Source organism: Meles meles, chromosome 10 (genome assembly GCF_922984935.1).
Source record: "Meles meles chromosome 10, mMelMel3.1 paternal haplotype, whole genome shotgun sequence".
NCBI lineage: Eukaryota > Metazoa > Chordata > Mammalia > Carnivora > Mustelidae > Meles > Meles meles.
Window position 1 is genome coordinate 61204794 of NC_060075.1, and position 23472 is coordinate 61228265.

A 23472-nucleotide genomic window follows, 5' to 3' on the forward strand; every position below is an offset into this window, starting at 1 on the left:
AATCATTAGTGGTGTATATTCAGGTAATAAGTTTGGTAAACAAAAGTAGTTATGGACCCATGAGATCATAATGGCCTGGCAAAGATTTTCATTATTCTAGCTTTCTAATTTATTGTTAAATGATAATGATGGCAAAAGTGGCACTATTTCAAAATATCATATTTTTGGACTCCTTTGGTGGATGAATTGAAGTATTAGAAGTAGAATTGATGATCATGGAATGGAAAATACCCTTCATCACTGTGTCAGATCATAACCCCAAAAAGGAATATATAATCACAAAAGATGAAGGATTTGGGCTCAACATGGACTTTCTATGATTACTATTCATCAAGATTTATATATGTATATATTTTATATACATCTATAGAGAGTGATATATTTAAGTAGTTATATATGTGCATATATATTTATAAAAATAAAAATATCCCTTTATCTTAAAAAAAAGTACTTTAAAAATTTCTGAATATAGTGGATTTTGATCCTTTCTTACCTTCAGAAACCTATGCTCAAAGACAACCCATAGCAGAAGGCAAAAATGAAAAAAAAAAGTATGGCTTCTGGTTGAATAGAGGGTAGATGTTCTGAAGCCTCTCACACCTCTCCTTACCTCATCCTACCGCTGAATACAGATTAAAAAAAAAAAAAAAAGCTGAACTAGGAAAAGTGGATGTTCCATGGTTAAGAAAACTTCGTATTATCAAGATGTCAGTTATGTACTGTATGATACCAACATATGATGTTCTGGAAAAGGTAAAACTATAAGACAGTAAAAAGATCACTGGTGGCCAGGGGTTGTAGGGGGAGGGTGGGATGAATAAGAAGAACAAAGAGGATTTTAAGGCTGTTACAATACTCTAAAACATGATGATGGTAGATAAATCTCATTATACATTTGTTCAAACTCAAGGAATAAACGGCAAGAGTGAACCCTAACGTAAACCATGGACTTGAGGTGATTGTGATGTGTCAATGTCAGTTCATCCATTGTAACAAATGCACCACTCAGTTGGGGATGTTGATAAATGGGGAGGCTGTGCGTGTTGAGGGGCAGGTGGTGGGTGTGAAATCTCTGTGCCTTCCCTTCAATTCTGTAGGGAACCTTAAGCTGCTCTAAAAAAATAAAGTCTAGATCTAGAGTATAATATTATACATGTCAAAAAATATAAAAAAAAGATTAGGGAAATATAACCAAGGACATTTGAATGAAAATAAAAGGACACTTTTTATGAAAATAAAAGTTATGGGGCGCCTGGGTGGCTCAGTCGGTTAAGTGTATGATTCTTGATTTTGGCTCAGGTCATGATCTCAGAGTTGTGAAATCTAGCCCAAGGTCAGGCTTCATGCTTGGTGTGGAGCCTGCTTAAGATTCTCTTTTTCTCCCTCTGCACCTCCCCCTCTTCATGCACATAAACATGCTCTCTGTCTCTCTCTTAAAAAAAAAAAAAAAAAGTTATAATGATAAATTGAGTGGTTTTGTTTCACAGAGCTTTTTACATTTTATAGAAAAACTACTTAGAATGTTACTCCTAGAAATCTGGATAACTAGAATAAGTTATTCTTTTTTTTTTTTTTAAGATTTTTTTTATTTATTTGACAGCCTAGAATAAGTTATTCTTCTAGGGTTGTGCTTCTATAAGCCCTCCAAGTCTGGCTTCCCAGCTCTGCATTTGCTGGCTTATTCTGGTGACCGTTGCAACAGCATTTATAAATCAGAACCAGCACTGTGCCTTCCCCACTATACTGTTGCATATCTCAAAAGTACTGTTATAATGCTACATATTTATCTCAATTCTTAAACTTGAGGGGGGGTATGTGTGTTTGTGTATAGATGGTAATGCACAACCTGCTTCTCCACTCACTTCTTAATGAATCCAGTCTATCATATTAGCAAAATATGCCTTTTACCCTCAAGGTTACTTTATAATTAAATATAACAAAAGCATCAATTTGGAGATTTGATTCTGTTTGCTCTTGCTCCTTGCTTGGCCTAAAATTATACCAACTATGATTTGAAAATACATAACAAAGGATAAAAATATGAGAGTACCTCAAGTAGATATATGTTTTATTAGCAGCTCCTTCAAAACAGTCTGCTGTGTGACCCTTTATTTCACTTTCCTCTTCCATGTAGGAAACTTTTTCCAAAAGGAGTGAATATTTGGAATAAATTGAATATCATGGGATTATAGTTGATAATAATAATATTAGCTAATGTTTTATCTTTTATTAACTATACCTAGTTTTTGGTGTAAGGAATGTACATACATTATTTGATTTAAGCCTTTTGCAAAATTCTATCAATTAGAGAGATTCTAAAATATCTCTACTATAGAGATAAGCAGATGAGAATTTTATTTAATAATTTAGGAATAACAAGAATTATATTGCTGCTAAAATGCTTAAATCTAAGGAAACAAATAAATTGAAATTATATATACATATATAGTAAAGTGTATGCATATATAATATGGTAAGATATATATGATATATATAAATATATACATAATATGCATACCTAGATATGATGTGAAAGAGTGATTAACCAAGTTGAAGTTTTCAAAATTAAAAATTTGAGTTACCCTCTAACTTTTATAAAAGATAAAGATCTAAGAAAACAAAAAGCTTTAAAATTACAAGATAATGTGTTAAAAGCAAAGTTTGTATTAAATTATTTAGAGCATAGATGTACAGCTAAGAATCTCAGGTCAAATCTGGAACTGAAGTTATAAAGTTTGTGGGCTTCCACGTATCGGGCAAAATTCATGAGAGAATAAAATAGCCCATTCTCCAAAGTGTTTTAGTCTTTTGGTTGTCATTTAGGCTGGGTGGGGGGGTGGGGTGGTATATTTTAAGATTTAGAATTCCCATTCTAAAGTACTATGATTTTTTTTCCCTTTTTATTAATTTTTTCAGCGTAACAGTATTCATTCTTTTTGCACAACACCCAGTGCTCCATGCAAAACGTGCCCTCCCCATCACCCACCACCTGTTCCCCCAACCTCCCACCCCTGACCCTTCAAAACCCTCAGGTTGTTTTTCAGAGTCCATAGTCTCTTATGGTTCGCCTCCCCTCCCCAATGTCCATAGCCCGCTCCCCCTCTCCCAATCCCACCTCCCCCCAGCAACCCCCAGTTTGTTTTGTGAGATTAAGAGTCATTTATGGTTTGTCTCCCTCCCAATCCCATCTTGTTTCATTTATTCTTCTCCTATCCCCGTACCCCCCCATGTTGCTTCTCCATGTCCTCATATCAGGGAGATCATATGATAGTTGTCTTTCTCCGATTGACTTATTTCACTAAGCATGATACGCTCTAGTTCCATCCACGTCGTCGCAAATGGCAAGATTTCATTTCTTTTGATGGCTGCATAGTATTCCATTGTGTATATATACCACATCTTCTTGATCCATTCATCTGTTGATGGACATCTAGGTTCTTTCCATAGTCTGGCTATTGTAGACATTGCTGCTATAAACATTCGGGTACACGTGCCCCTTCGGATCACTATGTTTGTATCTTTAGGGTAAATACCCAGTAGTGCAATTGCTGGGTCATAGGGTAGTTCTATTTTCAACATTTTGAGGAACCTCCATGCTGTTTTCCAGAGTGGTTGGACCAGCTTGCATTCCCACCAACAGTGGAGGAGGGTTCCCCTTTCTCCACATCCTCTCCAGCATCTGTCATTTCCTGACTTGTTAATTTTAGCCATTCTGACTGGTGTGAGGTGATTTTTTTTTTTAAGATTTTATTTATTTATTTGACAGAGAGTGAGAGAGCACAAGCAGGGGGAATAGTAGAGGGAGAGGGAGAAGCAGGCCCCCCACTGAGCAGGGAACCCAATGCCGGGCTCAATCCCAGGACCCCCAGATCATGACCTGAGTCTAAGGCAGATGCTTAACCATTTGGGCCACCCAGGTGCCCTGAAAGTACTAGGATTTGTTCTAATGATTAATTACTTCTATGAAACCAAAATAATCTCAGGAATTAACAAAGGGCAAAAAGCATCAGGGATACAAAATAAATTAGGAGAATTCTACAGTTGAGATTATTTCTCAGTAATCTGGAAAACACAAACCTTTTAAAGGCAATGGGGACAGACTTTCATACCTCAGTCTCTGCCCCACACACATATTTAGAGTACCTTCCTGGTCTTATCCATACCAAACTACTGTCTGGAGCTGGAGAAGTGAAACTGTGAATGGATATTTTTTTAAACCACTTTATTGAGGCATGGTTGACATACAAAGGGCTGTACATGTTTGATGTGTCTAATTTGTTGAGTTTGAGGATAAGTACGTAGCCATGAAACCATCGCCGCAATCATTACCATCCTTAGTCCTTTACATGCCCTGTGTGTGTGTGTGTGTGTGTGTGTGTGTGTGTGTGTTTGATAAAACCATTTAAAAGATTTATCCTCTCTTCTAAAGCTTCCCAGGTGATTTTTTATTTTATTTTACTTTAATTTTATTATTTTATTTTGTCTTTTTTTTTCTTTTTTGGCCAGTGAAATTATAGAAACAATAATGAAAAGAGACAGTAAAAGTGTGGACCTCAACAAAGATGCTCACTAAAAATAAAAGTTGAGCCCATTAAATCCAAAACATAAAAAATAACTTCTTATTCCAGAAAAGGATAAGAAACTTAGTGGGGGGTGGGGTACAGTGTTATTTTATAAGATTAAAACATCATAATTATTTTTAAGAGAATGAGGAAAAAATGAAACAAGGAAAAAGGGGTGAATGTCCAAAAGGTGAATGTTCTCTTCTGTTTTTACCAGAAGTTATTTTTAATAAGATAATTTCTGGTCAGAGTTCTAATATCCTAGCAATAGTTTTTAGCTTTCACAGAATCTTCTAAAAAAAGAAAGCATGTAAAAGTAAACTGGTTTTCTGCTAATACTTAAGACTGAAACTGATGGCTTGAGCCAGCAATATTTTATTATTATCGACATGTTCAGCAATTGTGTGTGTGCATGAGTGGGAAAGGCCTGAAATTTTCCTGTATTGTGGGTTTGCTTTCATCCTTCTCTTGCTCACCAACCAGCTTCTGTACTGCTCTGAGAGCTACCTTGTGATTACCCAGAATCAACACTTCCATCACCACCACTGGAGTACCAGCTAATAGTAAACTGACCTAGAAGGCATGTCCTGAGCCCCTGTATCACACTATATTTTGTAGATACAACTTGTAAAATGCACAAAAAACATCAAACTTAACTCAAAGGAAAATATAGAGTACCCCAGCCTTCAAATATCAGAAGAGACACTGTTAGACCATTTATGTGTACATGTGTATTTTAGTTTGTAGATTTGCTGCTGTTGTTTTCTGCAAACATACAATTTTGTCTTAGAAATTACGTATGGATTTGCAGAAACTCTCGAAAAGTGGGCTTATATAAGTTATTTTACTCCATGTTATTTTATATAGTGAATAAGGCAATGTTTTTTATGTTTGATTAAACAAACAAAATTATGTATAATTTTTATCTGATCTAGGCATAGAATCAGACTCGCTATAGAAAAAATATTTATGGTAGATCATTAATTGTATCTGATTAAATTTATCCACACTTAGAGCTGTCCAAAGGTCTTCATAATTTTGAATTTTTCTATCACATGACATGCTAACTGAATCTGAAACAATACACTCATTTTAAAAAGTTTGTCTTTAGCACCTCTGTATAGTATGGTACAAAGTAGGCTTATAAACAAGGATTAAAATACCCTAGCAGAAGAATTTAAACCATCTTCTTTTCTTTTAAGTAGATTTGTCTCTGGAATAAGATTTTCCATTTTAAAACAGAAAAGAATGGACAACGGCCTCACAGCATTGCACTCTGCAAATAGCTCCCATAGTACTATATGTTAACGACCTTTTTTCTACGTAATAAAAATATTCAGGATTTATTGACTAACCGAGGCTGTTAGCTTTTAGACTTTTATATTCTTTTCCTCTGTAGCTACCTTTTAAAAAATCATAAATCTTCAAAGCGGATGAAAATATTATCTGACACAGTATTATAACTTGTTTATAGTTCATAGCCTTCACCCCAGCTTTTATTTCCATGCACTGGGTTGGTGCGCCAAAATTCCTGGTCTCCATCAGAGCTAGCTCCGAAATTTTCCAGACTAATGAACATAATGTTAAAGCAAACAGAGGAAGGTAACCTGGGGTCAAGAACTAGTGGAAACAAATCATTAATAAATAGCAATTTATGTAAGTACATTGTCCTGCTCGCCTAGGAACCTCAAGGTTCATCAGTCCTTCTTTGGGAACTTGAGGATTTTTTTTTTTTCATTTTCCCAAAAGCTCCTCACTCTGTTTCCTTGAAACTACACGTGATAAGACTCTGAAGAGTGAAAACATGAATAGTGTACACTGATGTCTTTCAGTTGTCACATGTAACTCCCCTAGTTCAATTAAAACAAAAAGCCTGTTTGCAACTGCTCTCCTATGCTGCAGATGAACAAAGAAATACTCCTTCACTAATTCTGCAAGTAACTTGTCACAGTGGGGTTCTAAGGCCTAGTCAAATAATTGTCTTAGTGTACTACCTGCTGTGTTCAATATTGAGTGAAAATGGAAGCCAGGCCCTAACTCTAGCTTATTTCACAATTCTTCTGTTATTTAAATGATTTTAGTCAGTTTGGGGAAAGCCAGACCTTTATAAATTAACAGCAGGGAAATACCAAAGGTGTCAGATTGCATATTTATCATCTTTTTCGTGTAATACTTAAATATGTATTAAGAAGTGACTGACATAAATTAGGCAGATTTCAGAAGCCACAGGCCGTGGCTTGTAGAGGACCCCCTTCTGCTTGACATTTCATCCTTGTCAAAGATCAAATTATTTTAATTTAGGCTGCAAATTATAAGGAATGAAGACTTCTTTGTGGGAATTCCCTGTGGTAATCTGACTTTTGTTGTTACTGCTGCTTGTCAGTGTGCAAAAGATATAATATGCATGCAAATAAGGTTAAAAAATATGTACTATCTAATTATCCAGCCAGTACATTCCACTTGAAGACAGTGGGAGGCCTGACACACAGTATGTGTTTGATTCATTGAGGCCTGCAGGGTATTTACACAAGATTACTTTTAATTATGAAATTAATATCTGTTTATCTAGAATATATAGTGGTAAGTGAGTATACACATGAGCAGAATTCTTTAGTAAAAAGAAATCATCTTAATTTGATACATGAAAAGGAAGAAAAAAAATCGCTTGTTTCTAGGGGGGAAGAAAAGGCATCATCCAGACCTCGGTTTCACCCCCTTTGAAACAAATTGAATGAAAACTTGGCACCTTCTCTAGAATTTGTTTCTAGCCCTGCCAAGTAGACTCAAGATGTGTTGCTTTATTTCACAGTTTTTATGTTTTAGTGAACAAGATGCAGTATTCAATTCAGTACGAAGAGGCAAATGTGGAAAAAGAGCAGGGTTTTTTTTTTTGTTGTTTTTTTGTTTATTTCATTTTGGTGGAGCGTTATCGCTTCTAGGTTCAGAAATCATCATTGCCATGGGAAAGAGAAAGATGAAGTCAGTATCAGTGTTTCGTTTTGTTTTGTTTCTGAAATAAGATGTGGCAAATAAAACAGTCCCACTGCAAATATACTTCAGTCTAGGAAATGCATATCACTACCAAAGTTCTCTGTAAAACAGAGTGTTAGACATTCGCATCCCTTCTCCTATCAGCTTACGTACAACTGACAAAGAGAGAACGATATCTAAGATACATTTATAATATAAGTACCACTTTGGAAACCTCAGAGCAAATGAATAAGTAATAATTCCAAAAACACAGTATGGCCTTGCACTCTTCACACATTTCTGTCAGTGGAAATGAGCAGAAAATTCAAAAAAATTAAAGTGGCCACTCAGGATATCAAAAAGCATTGTGTATTAGCAAGTTTCATAGTCCTCATAATCAAAAGGGTGTTTTGTCACCAGGCAAACAAACAAACAAAAAGTCTGACTGATTGATTATTTTCATTTCTCAATCTATTGTTACAGCAGCTGTAGAGTAATGGTGGATTGGACATTGCCTCAGCTGTCTTTGGCATTTCTCTCACTCAGCCTCACTGGTCCTCCATATTGGTTTAGACAACAGTGCCTCTCATTGTCTGTAACGCTGTGCTTGGAACTTAATCTAGTACAAGAAACCATCCTTGGCCACTCTGATGTAATTCGGGTCTCTTTGGAATGGTGTTTTTTACTTTACTTTTTTTTCTCCAAAGTCTATTAAGCCACTTCTTCCTCTGCCCAAACAAGTGAGATCACAAATTATGAATTCTGTTTCCTCATTTTGCCCCAGTAGTGGCTTGCAGTGTATTCTAAGTAGGAGCCAGTCCTTAAAATTTCTGCCGGAACATTGACCAGACTTCCTAGACCCAACCTCTTTTGTAACACATGGGAAATTTGTAGTTGCTTATGCAGACACTAATGCGTGTCCTTCCTGATGGTTTCCTATAAACAAAGATACACTGATGATTTAATTTGATCATGGTTAAAGACATGTTTAAATGATAACTGATTAATGTTCGTGTTTGCTTTATCTTTTATATTGACATTTAGAGTAAGCATTTAAGTGTCCTCGAAAGGTGTACATAAATATGACAAGATTTTGGACTTAAAAACTCATTGAAAGATAGGTAAATGCAAAAAAGAAAATCATGGAAAAAGTGATCAAATATCTTACTGTTTCTGTTTTTTTTTTTTTTTTTCTTTTTTTTTTTAACTGATCAGTGTGATGGAGTACAAATAGATTTAATAAACATCTCCCTGGAAGGAATTGCTATTTTGAATATACCAAGCATGCATGGTGGATCCAATCTTTGGGGAGAGTCTAAGAAAAGACGAAGCCATCGCCGAATAGAGAAAAAAGGGTCTGACAAAAGAACTACACTCACAGATGCCAAAGAATTGAAGTTTGCAAGTCAGGGTAAGTTTTCTCACACTTAATTGTGTTAACTTGCTTCTTAATTCACCTTAAAAGGCTACTTTAAAAGAATTTTCCGTTGCACTGTGGTCTATATATTTATGCAGTTATATTTTTCATAGTATCAGATATGTATGCGTGATTAAATTATATTATACTATATTCTAAAATTGAATATAATGTGGCTATATTTTTTATGTTTTTTCCTCCTTTATTCTTCCTTTTCAGATTTCATTCTATTTATCCTCCTTCCCAAAGAAAACCAAATATGTGTGGGTATTTAGTGGATAATACTATAAAATATATTGCACATTAAGTTCTGAAATGTGATCATCTTGGTCAGGGTGTTTGAGTTGTTGTAACAAGGGCCTTGTTAAGGCTTTTCTGATGTTGTGTTGCAAGATTTTTTATTCTTGGTTGGGACATCAAAGCTATCTTACATTAAGCTGTTGTTCTAAGTGCCATGTAGAATGACATGTTTAGATGCCCCATAAGCCATTTTGGTCATCTGTGGCTATTCTTCCAGAAATTTTATAGCAGCAATGAGGAGACCTGGGAAACAGATCAAAAAATACTAGCAAAATGGGAGAGAATACCTATGGGTCAGAATTTTCAATTGCATGGTAATGTAGGTCACACTTGGACATGACAATCAATTATTGTTGATAGATTTTTATAGATAAAGATATCAAATTGGTAGTATTCTAACAGTCATGCCCCAGTAATTTATGTATATTTCTTTTACTTTTCAGAATCTACCTAATTAATACTATTGATGACATTCAGATAGCCAAGAAAGCATCTTGGCCAGCTCAGTGTAGCCAAGAAAATATATGGAGAGGCTGACCCCGTTATGGGCCCAAGAAAAATAAATAAATATATTTTAAAAAATAAATAAAATGTGAAGATGGTTGATAGGCTTGATAGTGGTAGGAAACAGCTTTATCTTTCAGTATCTTCTGTGTCTTCAGGTATATGATTCAGGTTCTCAAAGCCACCAGTTTCTTCTGTTACATGGAATATAGTGACCATGAGGGTGACAAAGATTGACAGAAAAAGTATTAGTTATTATTCTCTTGAAAGAAGTGCTTATTACAACGTGTCGATGACAGGAGCTTTTGAAGCCCCTTAAGTATATAGGTAATCTTAAAGAGGTAAATTCTAAAGCGTCATGTAATTTAGTACAAGCAAATTTATACCAACTTAATTAAAATGCTTCATACTCAGAATGAATATAACTATAATGGAGAAAAATTTTTTTTTTTAAGGAGAAATGTGTAGAAGAAAGGAGTACATTTGTGCCATATGAATATTAAAATGAAGAGAATTACATATAATTATTATTTCCTAGGAGTTATTGACATTAATATTATATTTATGCTTAAATGTAAGATTAATAGCTTTCTAAGAAGATTAATAAAACATAGTAATATAGTCCATATAATTAAAAAAAGAGCTTTATACCTATAACAATTTCCAGTTTTTTATGTGGTAACTACATACTAATATTTGGCATGTCCTTTGCATGTTGATTTTTTTTTTTTTAAGATTTTATTATTTATTTTGACAGAGAGAGATCACAAGTAGGCAGAGAGGCAGGCAGAGAGAGAAGAGGAAGCAGGCTCCCTCCCGAGTAGAGAGCCCAATGCGGGGCTCGATCCCAGGACCCTGGGATCATGACCTGAGCCAAAGGCAAAGGCTCAACCCACTGAGCCACCCAGGCACCCGCATGTTGATATTCTATATATAAATCTGACTTACTCTCCATGTTCAGCTGCCAGGTGTGTTCACCGGTTGAGGTATTGAAGTTGATAGGACTTACGATTATGCTGAACAAGGAGGGTGTCTATACAACCCCTATGGAGCTTCCTGTAGGCTTGCTTTTGTTAGCGTCACTCATGACCCTCTGTAGGCTTTTTTCAGTAATAACACATTTTAAATAAAGCACAGACAAGTCAGCCAGAAGTATTGTCATACACTGTCATTGCCTATAACTGTACAAAAAGACCTCTCTTCCCATTCTGTCTTCTTACTTAATATTGTGGAACTATTAGGGCTAAGTCTCCAAAAATTTGGTAAAGGAGAAAGTGGGAACCTGTAGGGTTTGTGACAGGAATACACTTTTTCTCAATACAGAGGTAGGGAAAAAGAGTAGAAATCAGAGTTCTAGAGGTCATTGTATGAACAAAAGTATGTTTATAACTGATTTGATTCAACTCTTTGTTCCCTCTTTTGAAGCAGACGGTGCTAGTAGTTTGAATGTAGTTTTGTTTCAAGATAAGGACAATTTCATCACTAAAAAGGACCTTACCAGCTGAATATTAAAAATAGATTATAATATATTATATATAATAGATTATAATATATAATATATATTAATATATAATGTAATATATTAACCAGTATTCCCTTTTTATTAATTTTATGTAGTTTTTTTCATATTAAAGTATTTGGCCAAAGAATAACCTGAAGTATCTCAAAATGCTTCTAAGATTTGATTGCAAATTTATTCTCTTAACCCGTAAATGTTATACTTACTAGTCAAGAAGTGAAATTTACTATTTAAAATACCTGCATAGATCCTCTTCCTAAATAGTACATATTTCTGTCATTTGATTCTGTCTTCAATATCTTGACATAAAAACGATAGCATTAAATGTAAGACTCAATCAGTATTTTAAATCTAAATATATTTTCAAATTTACATAAAATGATTCTAAGTATTGACTTTAGAATGAATTATGAAAAATACAGTTCTTGTTCAACATGTTTCTTTAGCCCAGACTCGTGTTAATATTTTTCACTCTTAGAAAATATGTAAATAAAGGAATAAAAGACTTTATAATACAATTTCCTTTTCAGGAAGTACTTTCTTAAAATATTAACAAACAACTTTTCTGATATACTACTGCAAAAAATTTGAAGTTTAAACTAAATTTTTACCATATGAAAGTGGTTGCTTATTTCCATAAACTTTAGAAAGCATTTGTTGGGGGACAGAGTAGGGGAAACAACATAACTAGATTCTTATAATAAAGATAAATTATTTTATTTAGTAGAAGCATTTAAATTAAGAAATAAGTTTACAGGGTTTTTTTTTTTTGGTTTTTTTTTTGTAACTTAAATATATGTCATAGACCAAAGGTAGGTGATCAGGTTTTAGAGCATTAAATCCTCATCTATATTATGCTGTACATAATCTGTATGTGTATGTGTACTGTGGTTTTTTTTTTTTCAATTTATAATTTTAACCTCAATTTTATTTTTGAAATAAATCCATTTGAGCAAAAGTAGGGTAAAAACCAAAACTGAATAATAATGCAGGATGTATTTGAATAAGGCAAAGACTGTGAAGGAAGACAAGAAAGAGTAAAGTTTAGAAAGTCACACTAAGCTGATGTGATAGCTCTCAACACTTCCTCTCATACAGCCTTAACCTTGAACATTTATTGTGAACATGCCTTTTCTTCTTCATCCTCTTGCATACAGTTTATTGTATATCAATTCCCCAAGAACAAGCTTTTTTGTAGACTTTATGCTGCCCGTGCTTCTCCCCCTCCCAAATTGACATTTGTGTCCTGTGCTAGGGAAGACTAAAACTTCTAAGGATTCTTCTCTGTAGCCAGAGAGATGATGCATCTGACTATCAGGGAATCTCTCTACATCAAATGACTTTGTTATTATTTTGTCTTTTGAAAACTTGGAGGTAGTAAGAAGAGGAAAAGGCAGTCAAAGCCAGATTTATCAAAGAGAATAAATGAGTTGATATCTGTGAAAACTTGGCAAAGCTTGAATTTCTTTTGCCTCTGAAGATAAATAACATTATTGGCTCTTCTGTCTCTGTCTTTACAATGGGGATGGTGAATTCTGGAAGAGTTGAGATTCATCTCCCTGCTCTGTACGTTGTATTACCTGGATAAGGATACAAATGCACTTAAATAGTAAGACCCTGACTTTCTATGCCTTGTAGAAGTTGCACTTCTCTGAAAGTTGATTGTAAGGACATTTGTTATCCATTATTATCAATTTTTCTAGACATCTCTATGGGTTATTTGGGGTAATTTAGAAGGCAGTGTTTTAAGTTGTCTAAATATAAACTGCAGCATTCATTTTAGAACTGTAGATGATGTATTTGGCATTCAAACACCGGCAAGCAGAACAATTTCCAAGCATTTAAATTCAGTGATTAAATCAATTATATTTAGAAACAAGAAAATGATTTCATGCTGCATTATTATACCTGGATCTTAAAATTGTTGAAAAAAGATTATGGCACTTGAGATGTTACATTTCACAAAAATATGTGTCATATACTAATACCATGATAATTTTATTGGTTGAAAATAGATAGATCCAAACATTTGCTATCTAGTAACCTTTAAGGAGATGTCTCGAATGAGTTCCTAAGTGTATGTTTTCAAACTACCTCCTTTGAAAATTTCCAGCAGTGGCTAATGTAAATAATATCACATACTTAATAAAACTATCTAAATATCAAAGTTTCTGTTTGCAGTTGAATATTGAATCATACACCTGGATGTCTTAATGTGATAGTTCTCTATTTTTGCAAAAGGCATACTTTTAAAGTGTAAGACAGTAATAAAGAATTAAGGGATACAAAATGTATTTCTTTTTTTTTAATGTATTTCTTATATGTAAAAATGGATAATGCATTTTTGAAATATAAGGCAGTGTACTCTTGTCTTTGTCCTACCTGAAACAATCATGAAATTCCTATTTGTCATGGCACCATAAGACTACAGAGAAACTGCTAGCCTCCTAAAAATTTGGAAATCAGAAACCATAACTATGCGTAAATTATTATTTATGGACGATTGAAACATCAGATGGCAGTCTTTAGAACTAGCATCATTGCTCTTTTTCCCATGTTCAAAAGTCAGATTTTCAAAATCTGACAAGCAGTATTCTAGAAACAAAGTCTGACATGTAGTATAATTCTGGAACTTCTTATAGTAAAATCGGTAAGTCCACAAAATCATTTCGATATGAACAGACAAGTAATCATTTAAACAGTACAGTGGTGTTTTCTAATACATAAATGAGATCATTGCCAATAAGGGTTTATTCTGGAAAGTAGATTAAAATAGGAAAATGGAGAAAATACAAATAATAGGAGGTAGGAAAAGGCAGAACAAGGAGCAACTTGCTTCTACCTAATGAATCTGGGAAAACTCGAAACAAATTAGATTTTTGTAGCAGATGCATTTTGAAAAATATATGAGCCGGCAGTCAATCTAGTGAATGCAAAAGAAGGAAAGGGGATTTGTTTATTTGAGGTTTTAAATCAAAGCTCAGCTGTTACCTTCTCTGACTTCTGAGGCTGAATACCTTCTTTATTTTCAAATGCTAATGCTATTCTGATACCCGTCTACAATTCTAGCTATTGATTTTAATTGCAACTTCAGAGAAAGATGGAAAATATAAATGCTCTAATAGGTCACTTTCTCTGCGATGTTGATGTCTAATATCAGTGATAAAAGGACCATCTTACTTGTTTCTGTGACATAGTATCCAATCCTGAGTCTTTTGAAAGTAATAGCAGGTCATCTACCCAGGCTAAGGTTGCATTATAATTCTAAGTAAATTTAACTTATGCAGTGGTGGAAATAAAAAATATATTTCCAAGTTAAATAAATATTGACTGATTATATAAGCCTCAACTAATTAAATAATACTTGTAGAGTTTGCTTTCAGATTAATGACATGAAGTTCCCATATGTGATGCCATTCTTAGAAGTTTCCTAAATATAAAAGTTCTACAGTAACCTTGCCAGTTGACAATGATAATTTAAAGCCCATGTAATAGATGTGCCCCAGGGAACTTAAAATAATTTTCTTATAATCAGGATATATGGCACTAAGTTAGGGAGAATTTTTAAAGAATAGTAAACATGAAAGAGCTATCAAAAAGATACAAAACCTTCAACAAAAATTGTTAAACATGGGTCATGGTTCCTTTTTTTCCCCTGTTGGCATTAAAAATCATGTTTTCTTTTTAATCAAGATACAAAATAATAACCAAGAAAAACTAATCTCATTGAGAATGAAATTTCAGTTGCTCCATCTTATGGAATGACACCTTATGTAAGGACTTCAAGTCATACAGGAGAGATATTAGATCTGTATGTTGCCTTTCTTTCTTTCTAAGTATTTTTTCTACTTACTTTAATGGATATGAGGAAACCACAACAATCTATCAACTGGTTCTCCTTGCACTCATTCCTTTAACTACCAAAGAGTGGCATGGGGGTCCTGGTAGGGAGGAAAGAGACCTTTTTCTTGAAAAGAGCCAAATTCCACCACTTACTTAATTATCTTTGAGCTGTATGAATTTGAGTTAACCAAAGCAAATACCACTGGATTTCCATTGCCATGAATTTAGTTTTCATCAGTGAAGTCTTTTATTATATGAAGCAAGTTAACAATAGTAGTTTATTGGACAGTATCTAGCCAACTATTTTTGTGGGAATGGATAGAGATTCATATAGATGATCATTTCCTCCATTCTGGGTAGTTATTCTTCTGGCTTAATAAAAATAGTTCTATTCTGCTTTTGGTGAACTGTGGATTTATAAATTTAAGGGGTTTTTTGGTGTCTATTTTAGGCAGTGTCTATTGGCTGCTGTACAGTTAAAGCTATTAATCAGAGTAAGGTAAAAATTGAGGCCTAAATGTTATAAGGTGACAGTCATTTGAAATAAGACTAATAATCTCCATAGATAAACATGTCTAATTTAAATGAGCTCTAGGGAGTTTTTTTAGTAAGTTCAAATGCCTGATGAATGCTGCACTGTTATTCTAATTATCTCATAATATGGCATAAAATAACAATCTCATTTCATCCTTTTATTTACAAAGCTGCCCCCATTGTCATTATATTTTACCTGTTCAAGCTCTGAAAGATTGCTCCTCGTTGAGAGATTCATTAAAAGAGAATAATTATATTATATTTCACAGATTGGCTGAAAGAAAATGTATCTTTGAACAATTTCATTTCCCTGAACAGTTGTTCATTTCAAGGTGGAAGACAGGTCTATTAAGTACCTTCCCCCCTTTTTAAACATGTCAAAGCTAACCATTAATACTGAAATTAGTAATTTGGTTCTGATTTAATGAAAGAATCAGCTGCTATTTGTAGAAATCAGTTTCTGTGACTGAGAAAAACATAGTGTTTTCAAAATATTGAATAACAAAATATATTTAAGAATCTTTTTATGCACAATGATTTAAATTCATGTCTTTTCTGTTAGTTAAAGCTCTTAGCATACTGACTTTTTTCTTACTGATGATGCTTGAGAATATGTACTTCTCCTCCCAAAAAAACTACATAAGACTTTTCTAAGTATGTGGCATTCAAATTTTCAGAGTATCTTGTTAGATGAATAGTAAGAGGTAGAAAATCAACCAATATAATGAACATTTAGTTTTAAAATTTACTGCATGAAAGGCTTATGGGATTTGTGATTAAATGTCTTTTCAAAATGAAAAAGAGAGTCATGTACACAAAAATGTGACTTCAAAAAAATTAGGTCTGACACAAGTCACTTCATATTTAAACATTTCGGTGTTGTGCAAAAAGCTGTTCATGGTCATATGCAAGTAAATACCTTAACTCTTAATCTTAACACTCTACAGTAAATAATTGAGCAATAATGAAATAATATATTAATCATGGATGGTTTTGCCAAGCTTTGCGTACTTGCTTATAAGCACTTTCTTCCCTGAGAGTCCTCACATGATAACAGTGAGGACTTAACAGTGCTCTGCCAGCCCACGAAAATAGAAGTACTGGGAGATCTAGTGTGCAGAGTGGGAAGCCAGGAAAGGAGTCAACCCATCTTTCACCCAGGATAAAAGTATAAAAAATGTTATTTGATTTTTAAAAGACAGTAATTGTATCACATTTAAATACCAATTTTAAACGTGTGTAGGATTTGAAGAGCTCTCAGAGATATGAAATGCATTAACTGTATCATTTTAGAAGGGTGTAACTAAAGTATGCTGATACATTAGCAGTGCTGTTTTGAGTCAGAGGTTGAGGCTGAGGTTTTTCACATTTTTGTAGTTAGCTGTTATTTCTAAATTCTTCATTAATGTGTTTTCTGGTGTTTTATTAATGAAACTTGTTTCTTCTGAAGGAAGTCTATAAGGTCTTTATCTTGACTTATTAAAATAGATCCATTTAGATCTCTGTTGCATTTTTTGCTTTTCATTTTTGCTATTTGGCTTCTGAATATTTTATATGTTACCTTTGTAAACTTTTCTTCCAAATATTCATATTCATACAGAAGTCAGCAATTAGAAAGGAACTGTAGTAGTTGATTTCATTCTTGAAGAAGGGAATGAATATGGTATGGTAGATTTATGATAGATCCTGAAATTTAACTTCCTTTGCAAATCAAGGAACTATTCAGTTATTCAAGGTATTGCAAACAAACAAAATAAAATAAACGCATTAGTTTAGGCAGAAAAGTTGAATTAAACTAAAAAACAATCTGACACTTTAAATCTCTCATGAGATTTTAATAAATCAAGATATTTATTAGCGAGTACTCACAGAAAATGCCTTTATCAGGTATTGTGACACCATCTGTGTGTGTAAATGTAAATGTGTCTGGTGTGTATATGTGTGCATATATACTGAATTCATTTATGGGGAAAGAATAATGGACATGCAGATTACAAAATGATGCATGGTAGAAAAACATCAGTTGAACACAAATTATTTTGGAAGTTCATGTCAGAAAACTAGGGAAACAAATGAAGCATTTTTTTTTCTTTAATTTATTTATTTTTTCAGCATAACAGTATTCATTGTTTTTGCACAACGCCCAGTGCTCCATGCAATACGTGCCTTCCCTCCTTCCCTATTACCCACCACCTGTTCCCCCAACCTCCCACCCCCGACCCTTCAAAACCCTCAGGTTGTTTTTCAGAGTCCATAGTCTCTTATGGTTCGACAAATGAAGCATTTCTTTAAGAAGAAAATAGGTTTTATTTTTGTTTTAATATCAGAAGAGACAGTGATAATACAAAATATTCTCTAATCATTTTCCCAGGGTAGTACAAAGCATTATCTCAAGAGAAGAGGAGGATGAAAGTAGGTAGAGGGGAATTTCCTTTTTTTTTTTTTGGACTTCCTTTCCTTTTCTTTTACTACATGTCATCCTTGGAGAAGAGCGCACTCTTCAGATTTCATCATTTCTCTTCCTCTGCATGAAGAGGCCCACCCTAGAATGATCCTCCCCAGTTGCTAAACAACTGACTCCCTCGATTAGCCCCTGTAGCAAATTTATACCTACTCATGGATCAGAAACCAGTAGCTTCTGAAGAAGTGTAAGACAATTTTCTGACACTGTAATGACTTTGCATGTGTGATACTTTTTTTTTTTGCGTTTTTAAAATTGAGATAACACTTGACATACAGTATTGTGTAAGTTAAAGTTATACCACTTGTTGATTTGATACACTTATATAGTGCAGTATAATTACCACTGTTGAGTTAGTTAACACCTCTATAACATTAAATAATTAAGATCCAATATTAGCAACTTTGATGTTTATAGGACATACTATTTATTATGCTATAGTGATTTTTCTTTCTCCTTTCATTCTGTCTTCCTATGATAAAAAAAAAAAACTTATATTCCATGAGAAGAAAAGAAACAAATGAATTAATATCAGGGCAGTTGTTGGTCTTACACAGAAATTTCATCTTCATCTAGGTTGTCTTCTTATTTTCTTTTCAAGTCAGCAGCCTCTGAAAGGAAAAACTTTTGACATAGACATTGAAGGCCAGTGAACTTCTTGAGACTGGCTTTAGTTTCCAGCTTTCAATTCAATAAATGCATGGCTATCACAAGTTCTTTGGTTAAAAAAAAGAGGGGGGTAATAAATTCATGAACTCAGACCAGTTATTAACTTGGTCAAGTCTGTTTCCTAACCTTTATAAATGAAAATAATCATACCTGACTTTTTTTTAACCTTATAGAGTGATTTGTACATTTCAATATATTTCAAATAATTTATTGTAGAAATGTAAGATGGCCTTATTATTACTTCATCAACTTAAAAATAAGCACAAGACTATCCCTAGAATTAGTGTGAAGTACTTATAACCTTTGGCTAGCATTTGTGAGAGAGGAGGCAAAGGTTAAGAGGTCATCCTCCACCTATGGAACCAGGAACCTTTCTAAGAATGAATCCTACCACCACAAAACTATAAATAAATAGGATCTTTATTTCAGATCATGACCAGTGTTTCCTTTTCTGAAAAACTACATTACGAATAAGCAGTGGAGTTCTCAATTCTTGAAATCTTTAAATGAGGTTTGTTGAGAGATAAGGTACTGACTGCATTCTGAGCCACCTTTGAGTTAAAAGTTATTTATCATCCCTTTCCAAGAAAGGCACAATTCCTCTTAGAATGTTTATACCAATAGAAGTTGATTAAAATACAGTTGACTCTTGGCAGGTGTTAGAATGAATGAAATATTTAACTGATGCTTGTCAGGTTAGTTTCTTCCCATCTACTCATTTGTTACTTTCTTCCTCCTGGTGAATCATGGAATACATTGTTTATTTTCTGCATTCCCTTTGCTTGTACATCTTTCATCTCTCACTTTCTTGCAAAGGTTGTAAAACTGTGGTGGCCCTAGTCCTGATTCCTTGGGAGCCTCATAAGCCAATTGCCCTTGACCACTTCCCACTAATTTTGCAGCAAAGACCAAGTCACCTTAGCAACCAGTCCAGATTGTGCTTGCCACTCTTAAATTTCTGTTTCCCTCTTGGCAGTATACAGCATTACTTGTGATTCACCATGATGTTTATCAGCGCCCTTTCTAAAGTAGGCTGTCTTGGAAAGCACAAGCTGCCTAACAAATTAATGGCCTTGTGAGATGCTGCCTGCTGGAGTGAAAATAAATTGTAAAGGAGGACAGGGGACAGGTAATGGGCCCTAGCAAGACTGCAAAACTCTTTTCAAACTGGCACTGACTATAATGTCAGGTAGTAAATATTTTAAGCTTTGGAGTCATAAGCTGTCTATTGTACCCACTCTACTCTGTCACATTAGCAAAATTACAAAAAGTAATCAGAGACAATACTTAAATGGCTGTGTTCCGATAAAACTTTATTTACAAAAGAAGGCAGCAGGCCAGATTTGGCCCAAGGCTACAGTTTGCTGAAACAGTTCAACACCATTGGTCTATTTATCAGTCCTTATTCTCATCTGCACTTTTCTTTTTTTTTTTTTTAAAGATTTTATTTATTTATTTTGACAGAAAGAGATCACAAGTAGACAGAGAGGTAGTCAGAGACAGAGAGAGGGAAGCAGGCTCCCTGCCGAGCAGAGAGCCCGATGTGGGACTCGATCCCAGGACCCTGAGATCATGACCTGAGCCGAAGGCAGCAGCTTAAACCACTGAGCCACCCAGGCGCCCGCATCTGCACTTTTCTAATTTATGTTTTATTCTTCAGAAACATATCCTTTACATTTTTCTGACACATTTTAGAATCAGCTTGTTCATTTCTCTCCTCTAAAAAAATAAATAAATAACTGCAGAGGTTTTGATTGGAAATGAATCAGTGATTTAGGGAAAATTGACATCTTTATGGTTTGTGTTTTTCAGTTCAGAACGTAGTGAGTGTATCTTTGTATTTATTTAGGTCTTTCTTAATTTCTCATGATACTGGTTTATAGTTTTCTGTGAAGTGTCTTATGCCTAGATATTTGATTTTTTTTTAAAGATTTTATTTATTTATTTGATAGAGATTGTAACTAGTCAGAGAGGCAGGCAGGGAGAGAGAGGAGGAAGCAGGCTCCCTGCCGAGCAGAGAGCCAGATGCGGGGCTTGATCCCAGGACCCTGGGATCATGACCTGAGCTGAAGCCAGAGGCTTTAACCCACTGAGCCACCCAGGCGCCCCTATATTTGATATTTTTATATGCTATTCTAGATAATATATTTTCCAACATTTACTTTGTAATTGTCCTTTGTTGTCATACAGATACAAAACTTTCTAAAGCCAGTCATCAGCGGATTTTAAAAAGATGTAATCGTGTCATAGATAAGTGATGAAAGATTTTTTTCTTTTTCTATTCTTACACTGTGTCATCATTTTCCTTTTTCTTATTTCCCTAGTTAATATTTCCAATACAGTGCTGAATACAAGTGGTGATAGTGGACATTAGTAGGTGGGAGGGTAGATTTCAATATTTCACTGTTAATCTGATGTTTCCCATGTATTTTATAGATACACTTTAGCAGAATAAAGATTTCTCCCTTAAGTTTATTAAGTTTCTATTATAAATAGATGTTGAATTTTACCAAATTCTCATTTTATATCTGTTGAGAGAACCATACAAATTCTCTTTCCCATTCTGTGAATGTGGTGAATTATGTTGCTTAGTATGTATGTATTTATTTATTTATTTATTTATTTATTTATAAATTTTAAGGCAACTGTGTGTTCCTTAAATAAATATAACTTGGCATTATATATTATCTTCCTTACACAGCACTGGATTGAATTTACTAATAAAAGATTTAGAATTTTTACATCGATGTTCATGCGAAATGTCAGCAATTATTTTTCTTACAGCATCATCAATAGGTTTGGTTAACAAGGTTAACTAAGGTTATTATACTGGGTTCAAAATACTACAATCCTATGTTTTCTCTGAAGCCATTTACACTCAAGGTTTCCTTTTTCGGAAGGTTTAAAAAGCCAATTATTTAAAATATATGTTTAACACTGTGTAAAAATTCAGTTATTTAAAAAGTATATTTAACATGGTATAAATTTCAATATTTTCTCTTGTTTCACTTTTGGGAAGCATTGTTTTTCTAGGAATGTGTTCTATGTGCATTTTCAAACCTGTTGCCATAAAATTGTTCCGATATCTTCTTATTCTGTCCTTAAAATCCATATTATATTTATTGTTACCACTTTTTATTACTTCTATCTGTACTATGTTTTTCTTCTTCCTATTTTCTTTGGTTTCAATTTGCTCTTGTTTTTCTAACTTCTTGAGTTAGATACTTAGCTCATTGACTTTAGCTATTTTTTCTTTTTAAATATGTGCATTGATGGTTTGCATTACCTTCTAAGCTTGCCTTTAGTGCAAGCCCTCAGATACTGATACTGTTTTATTAATGTTCTATTTTCTTATTGTAATTGGACTTCTTTTTTGAACCATGAATTGCCAAGTACCACATTGCTTTATTTCTAATAGTTTGGATAACTTTTTGCTGTTTGTCATTGATTTTTAGCTAGAAATTTCTGTGGTCAGAAATGGCTGTAAATAATTTCAGTCTCTCAAAATGTGATAAGGCTTGCTTAATAGTCCAGCATGTGATCAGTCAGTATTTATTGTCACTGTGCTCACCAAAGCTTTTTTTTTTTTTTTTTTTTTTTAATTTAATTTATTTGACAGAGAGAAATCACAACTAGGCAGAGAGGCAGGCAGAGAGAGAGGAGGAAGCAGGCTCCCTGTGGAGCAGAGAGCCCGATGCGGGGCTCGATCCCAGGTCCCTGGGATCATGACCTGAGCTGAAGGCAGAGGCTTTAACCCACTGAGCCACTCAGGCGCCCCTCACCAAAGCTTTTTTAGCTATACTGATTTTGATCAGTTATGGATGAAGGTATTTTGTCATTATGATTGTGTCTTAACATATTTTTCCTTATAGTTCTGTCGCTTTTTGTTATATAGCATTATGACAATGCTATGTTTTAGGTGCATATATGTTTCAGACATGCATACTTAGAATAGTTGTTTTTTGTCGGTATAATCCTTTTATCATTATGATATATCCCTCTTTATCTACAGTAATCTTTCTTGCTTAAGACTATTTTATCTTATATTAGTATAACAGGACTGCTTTTATTTGATTATCCTTGCATTGTAAATCCTTTTCTATCCTTTATTGTTATTGTTTTTTTTTAAAGATTTTATTTATTTATTTGACAGAGAGAGAGAGATCACAAGTAGGCAGAGAGACAGGCAGAGAGAGAGAGGAGGAAGCAGGCTCCCTGCAGAGCAGAGAGCCCGATGCGGGGCTCGATCCCAGGACCATGACCTGAGCCGAAGACAGAGGCTTTAACCCACTGAGCCACCCAGGCGCCCCTATTCTTATTGTTTTTTATGTCATGTTAAGGTTTGTCTCTTAAAACCATTGTATGGTTAGATTTGCTTTGCTATCAAGACTGACAGTATTCAAGACTGACTGAAGTATTTAGTCCATTCATATTTAATATAATCATTGATGTATCTACTGTCTTTTAATATTTTTAAAAATTTTTCTTATCTCTTGTGTTACTTTTCCTCTCTTATTTCATCTACTTTTGGATTAAAACAGTATTTGAATTATTCCATTTTCCTCTTTTATCTTCTTAATTATACATTCTTTGGCAACATTGAGCTCTTTGATTTATAGAAATCTAAACTATATTAGTATTTTTTTTTACCATCACCTGACTTGTATGATAGTTTTGTCACATTTAATTATTC

At 34.0% G+C, this 23472-nt stretch overlaps 1 protein-coding gene across 3 annotated transcripts in view; it reads left to right on the forward strand.

The window, feature by feature from the left end:
• The window catches only part of DGKB (diacylglycerol kinase beta), a 684789-nt gene that overhangs the window by 507875 nt on the left and 153442 nt on the right, over window positions 1-23472 (forward strand). For all 3 annotated transcript variants that reach the window (XM_046021573.1, XM_046021575.1, XM_046021574.1), the window contains one exon: window positions 8748-8943. In XM_046021573.1, coding sequence (XP_045877529.1) covers window positions 8748-8943 — 196 coding nt within the window. The remainder of the gene's footprint in view (window positions 1-8747; window positions 8944-23472) is intronic.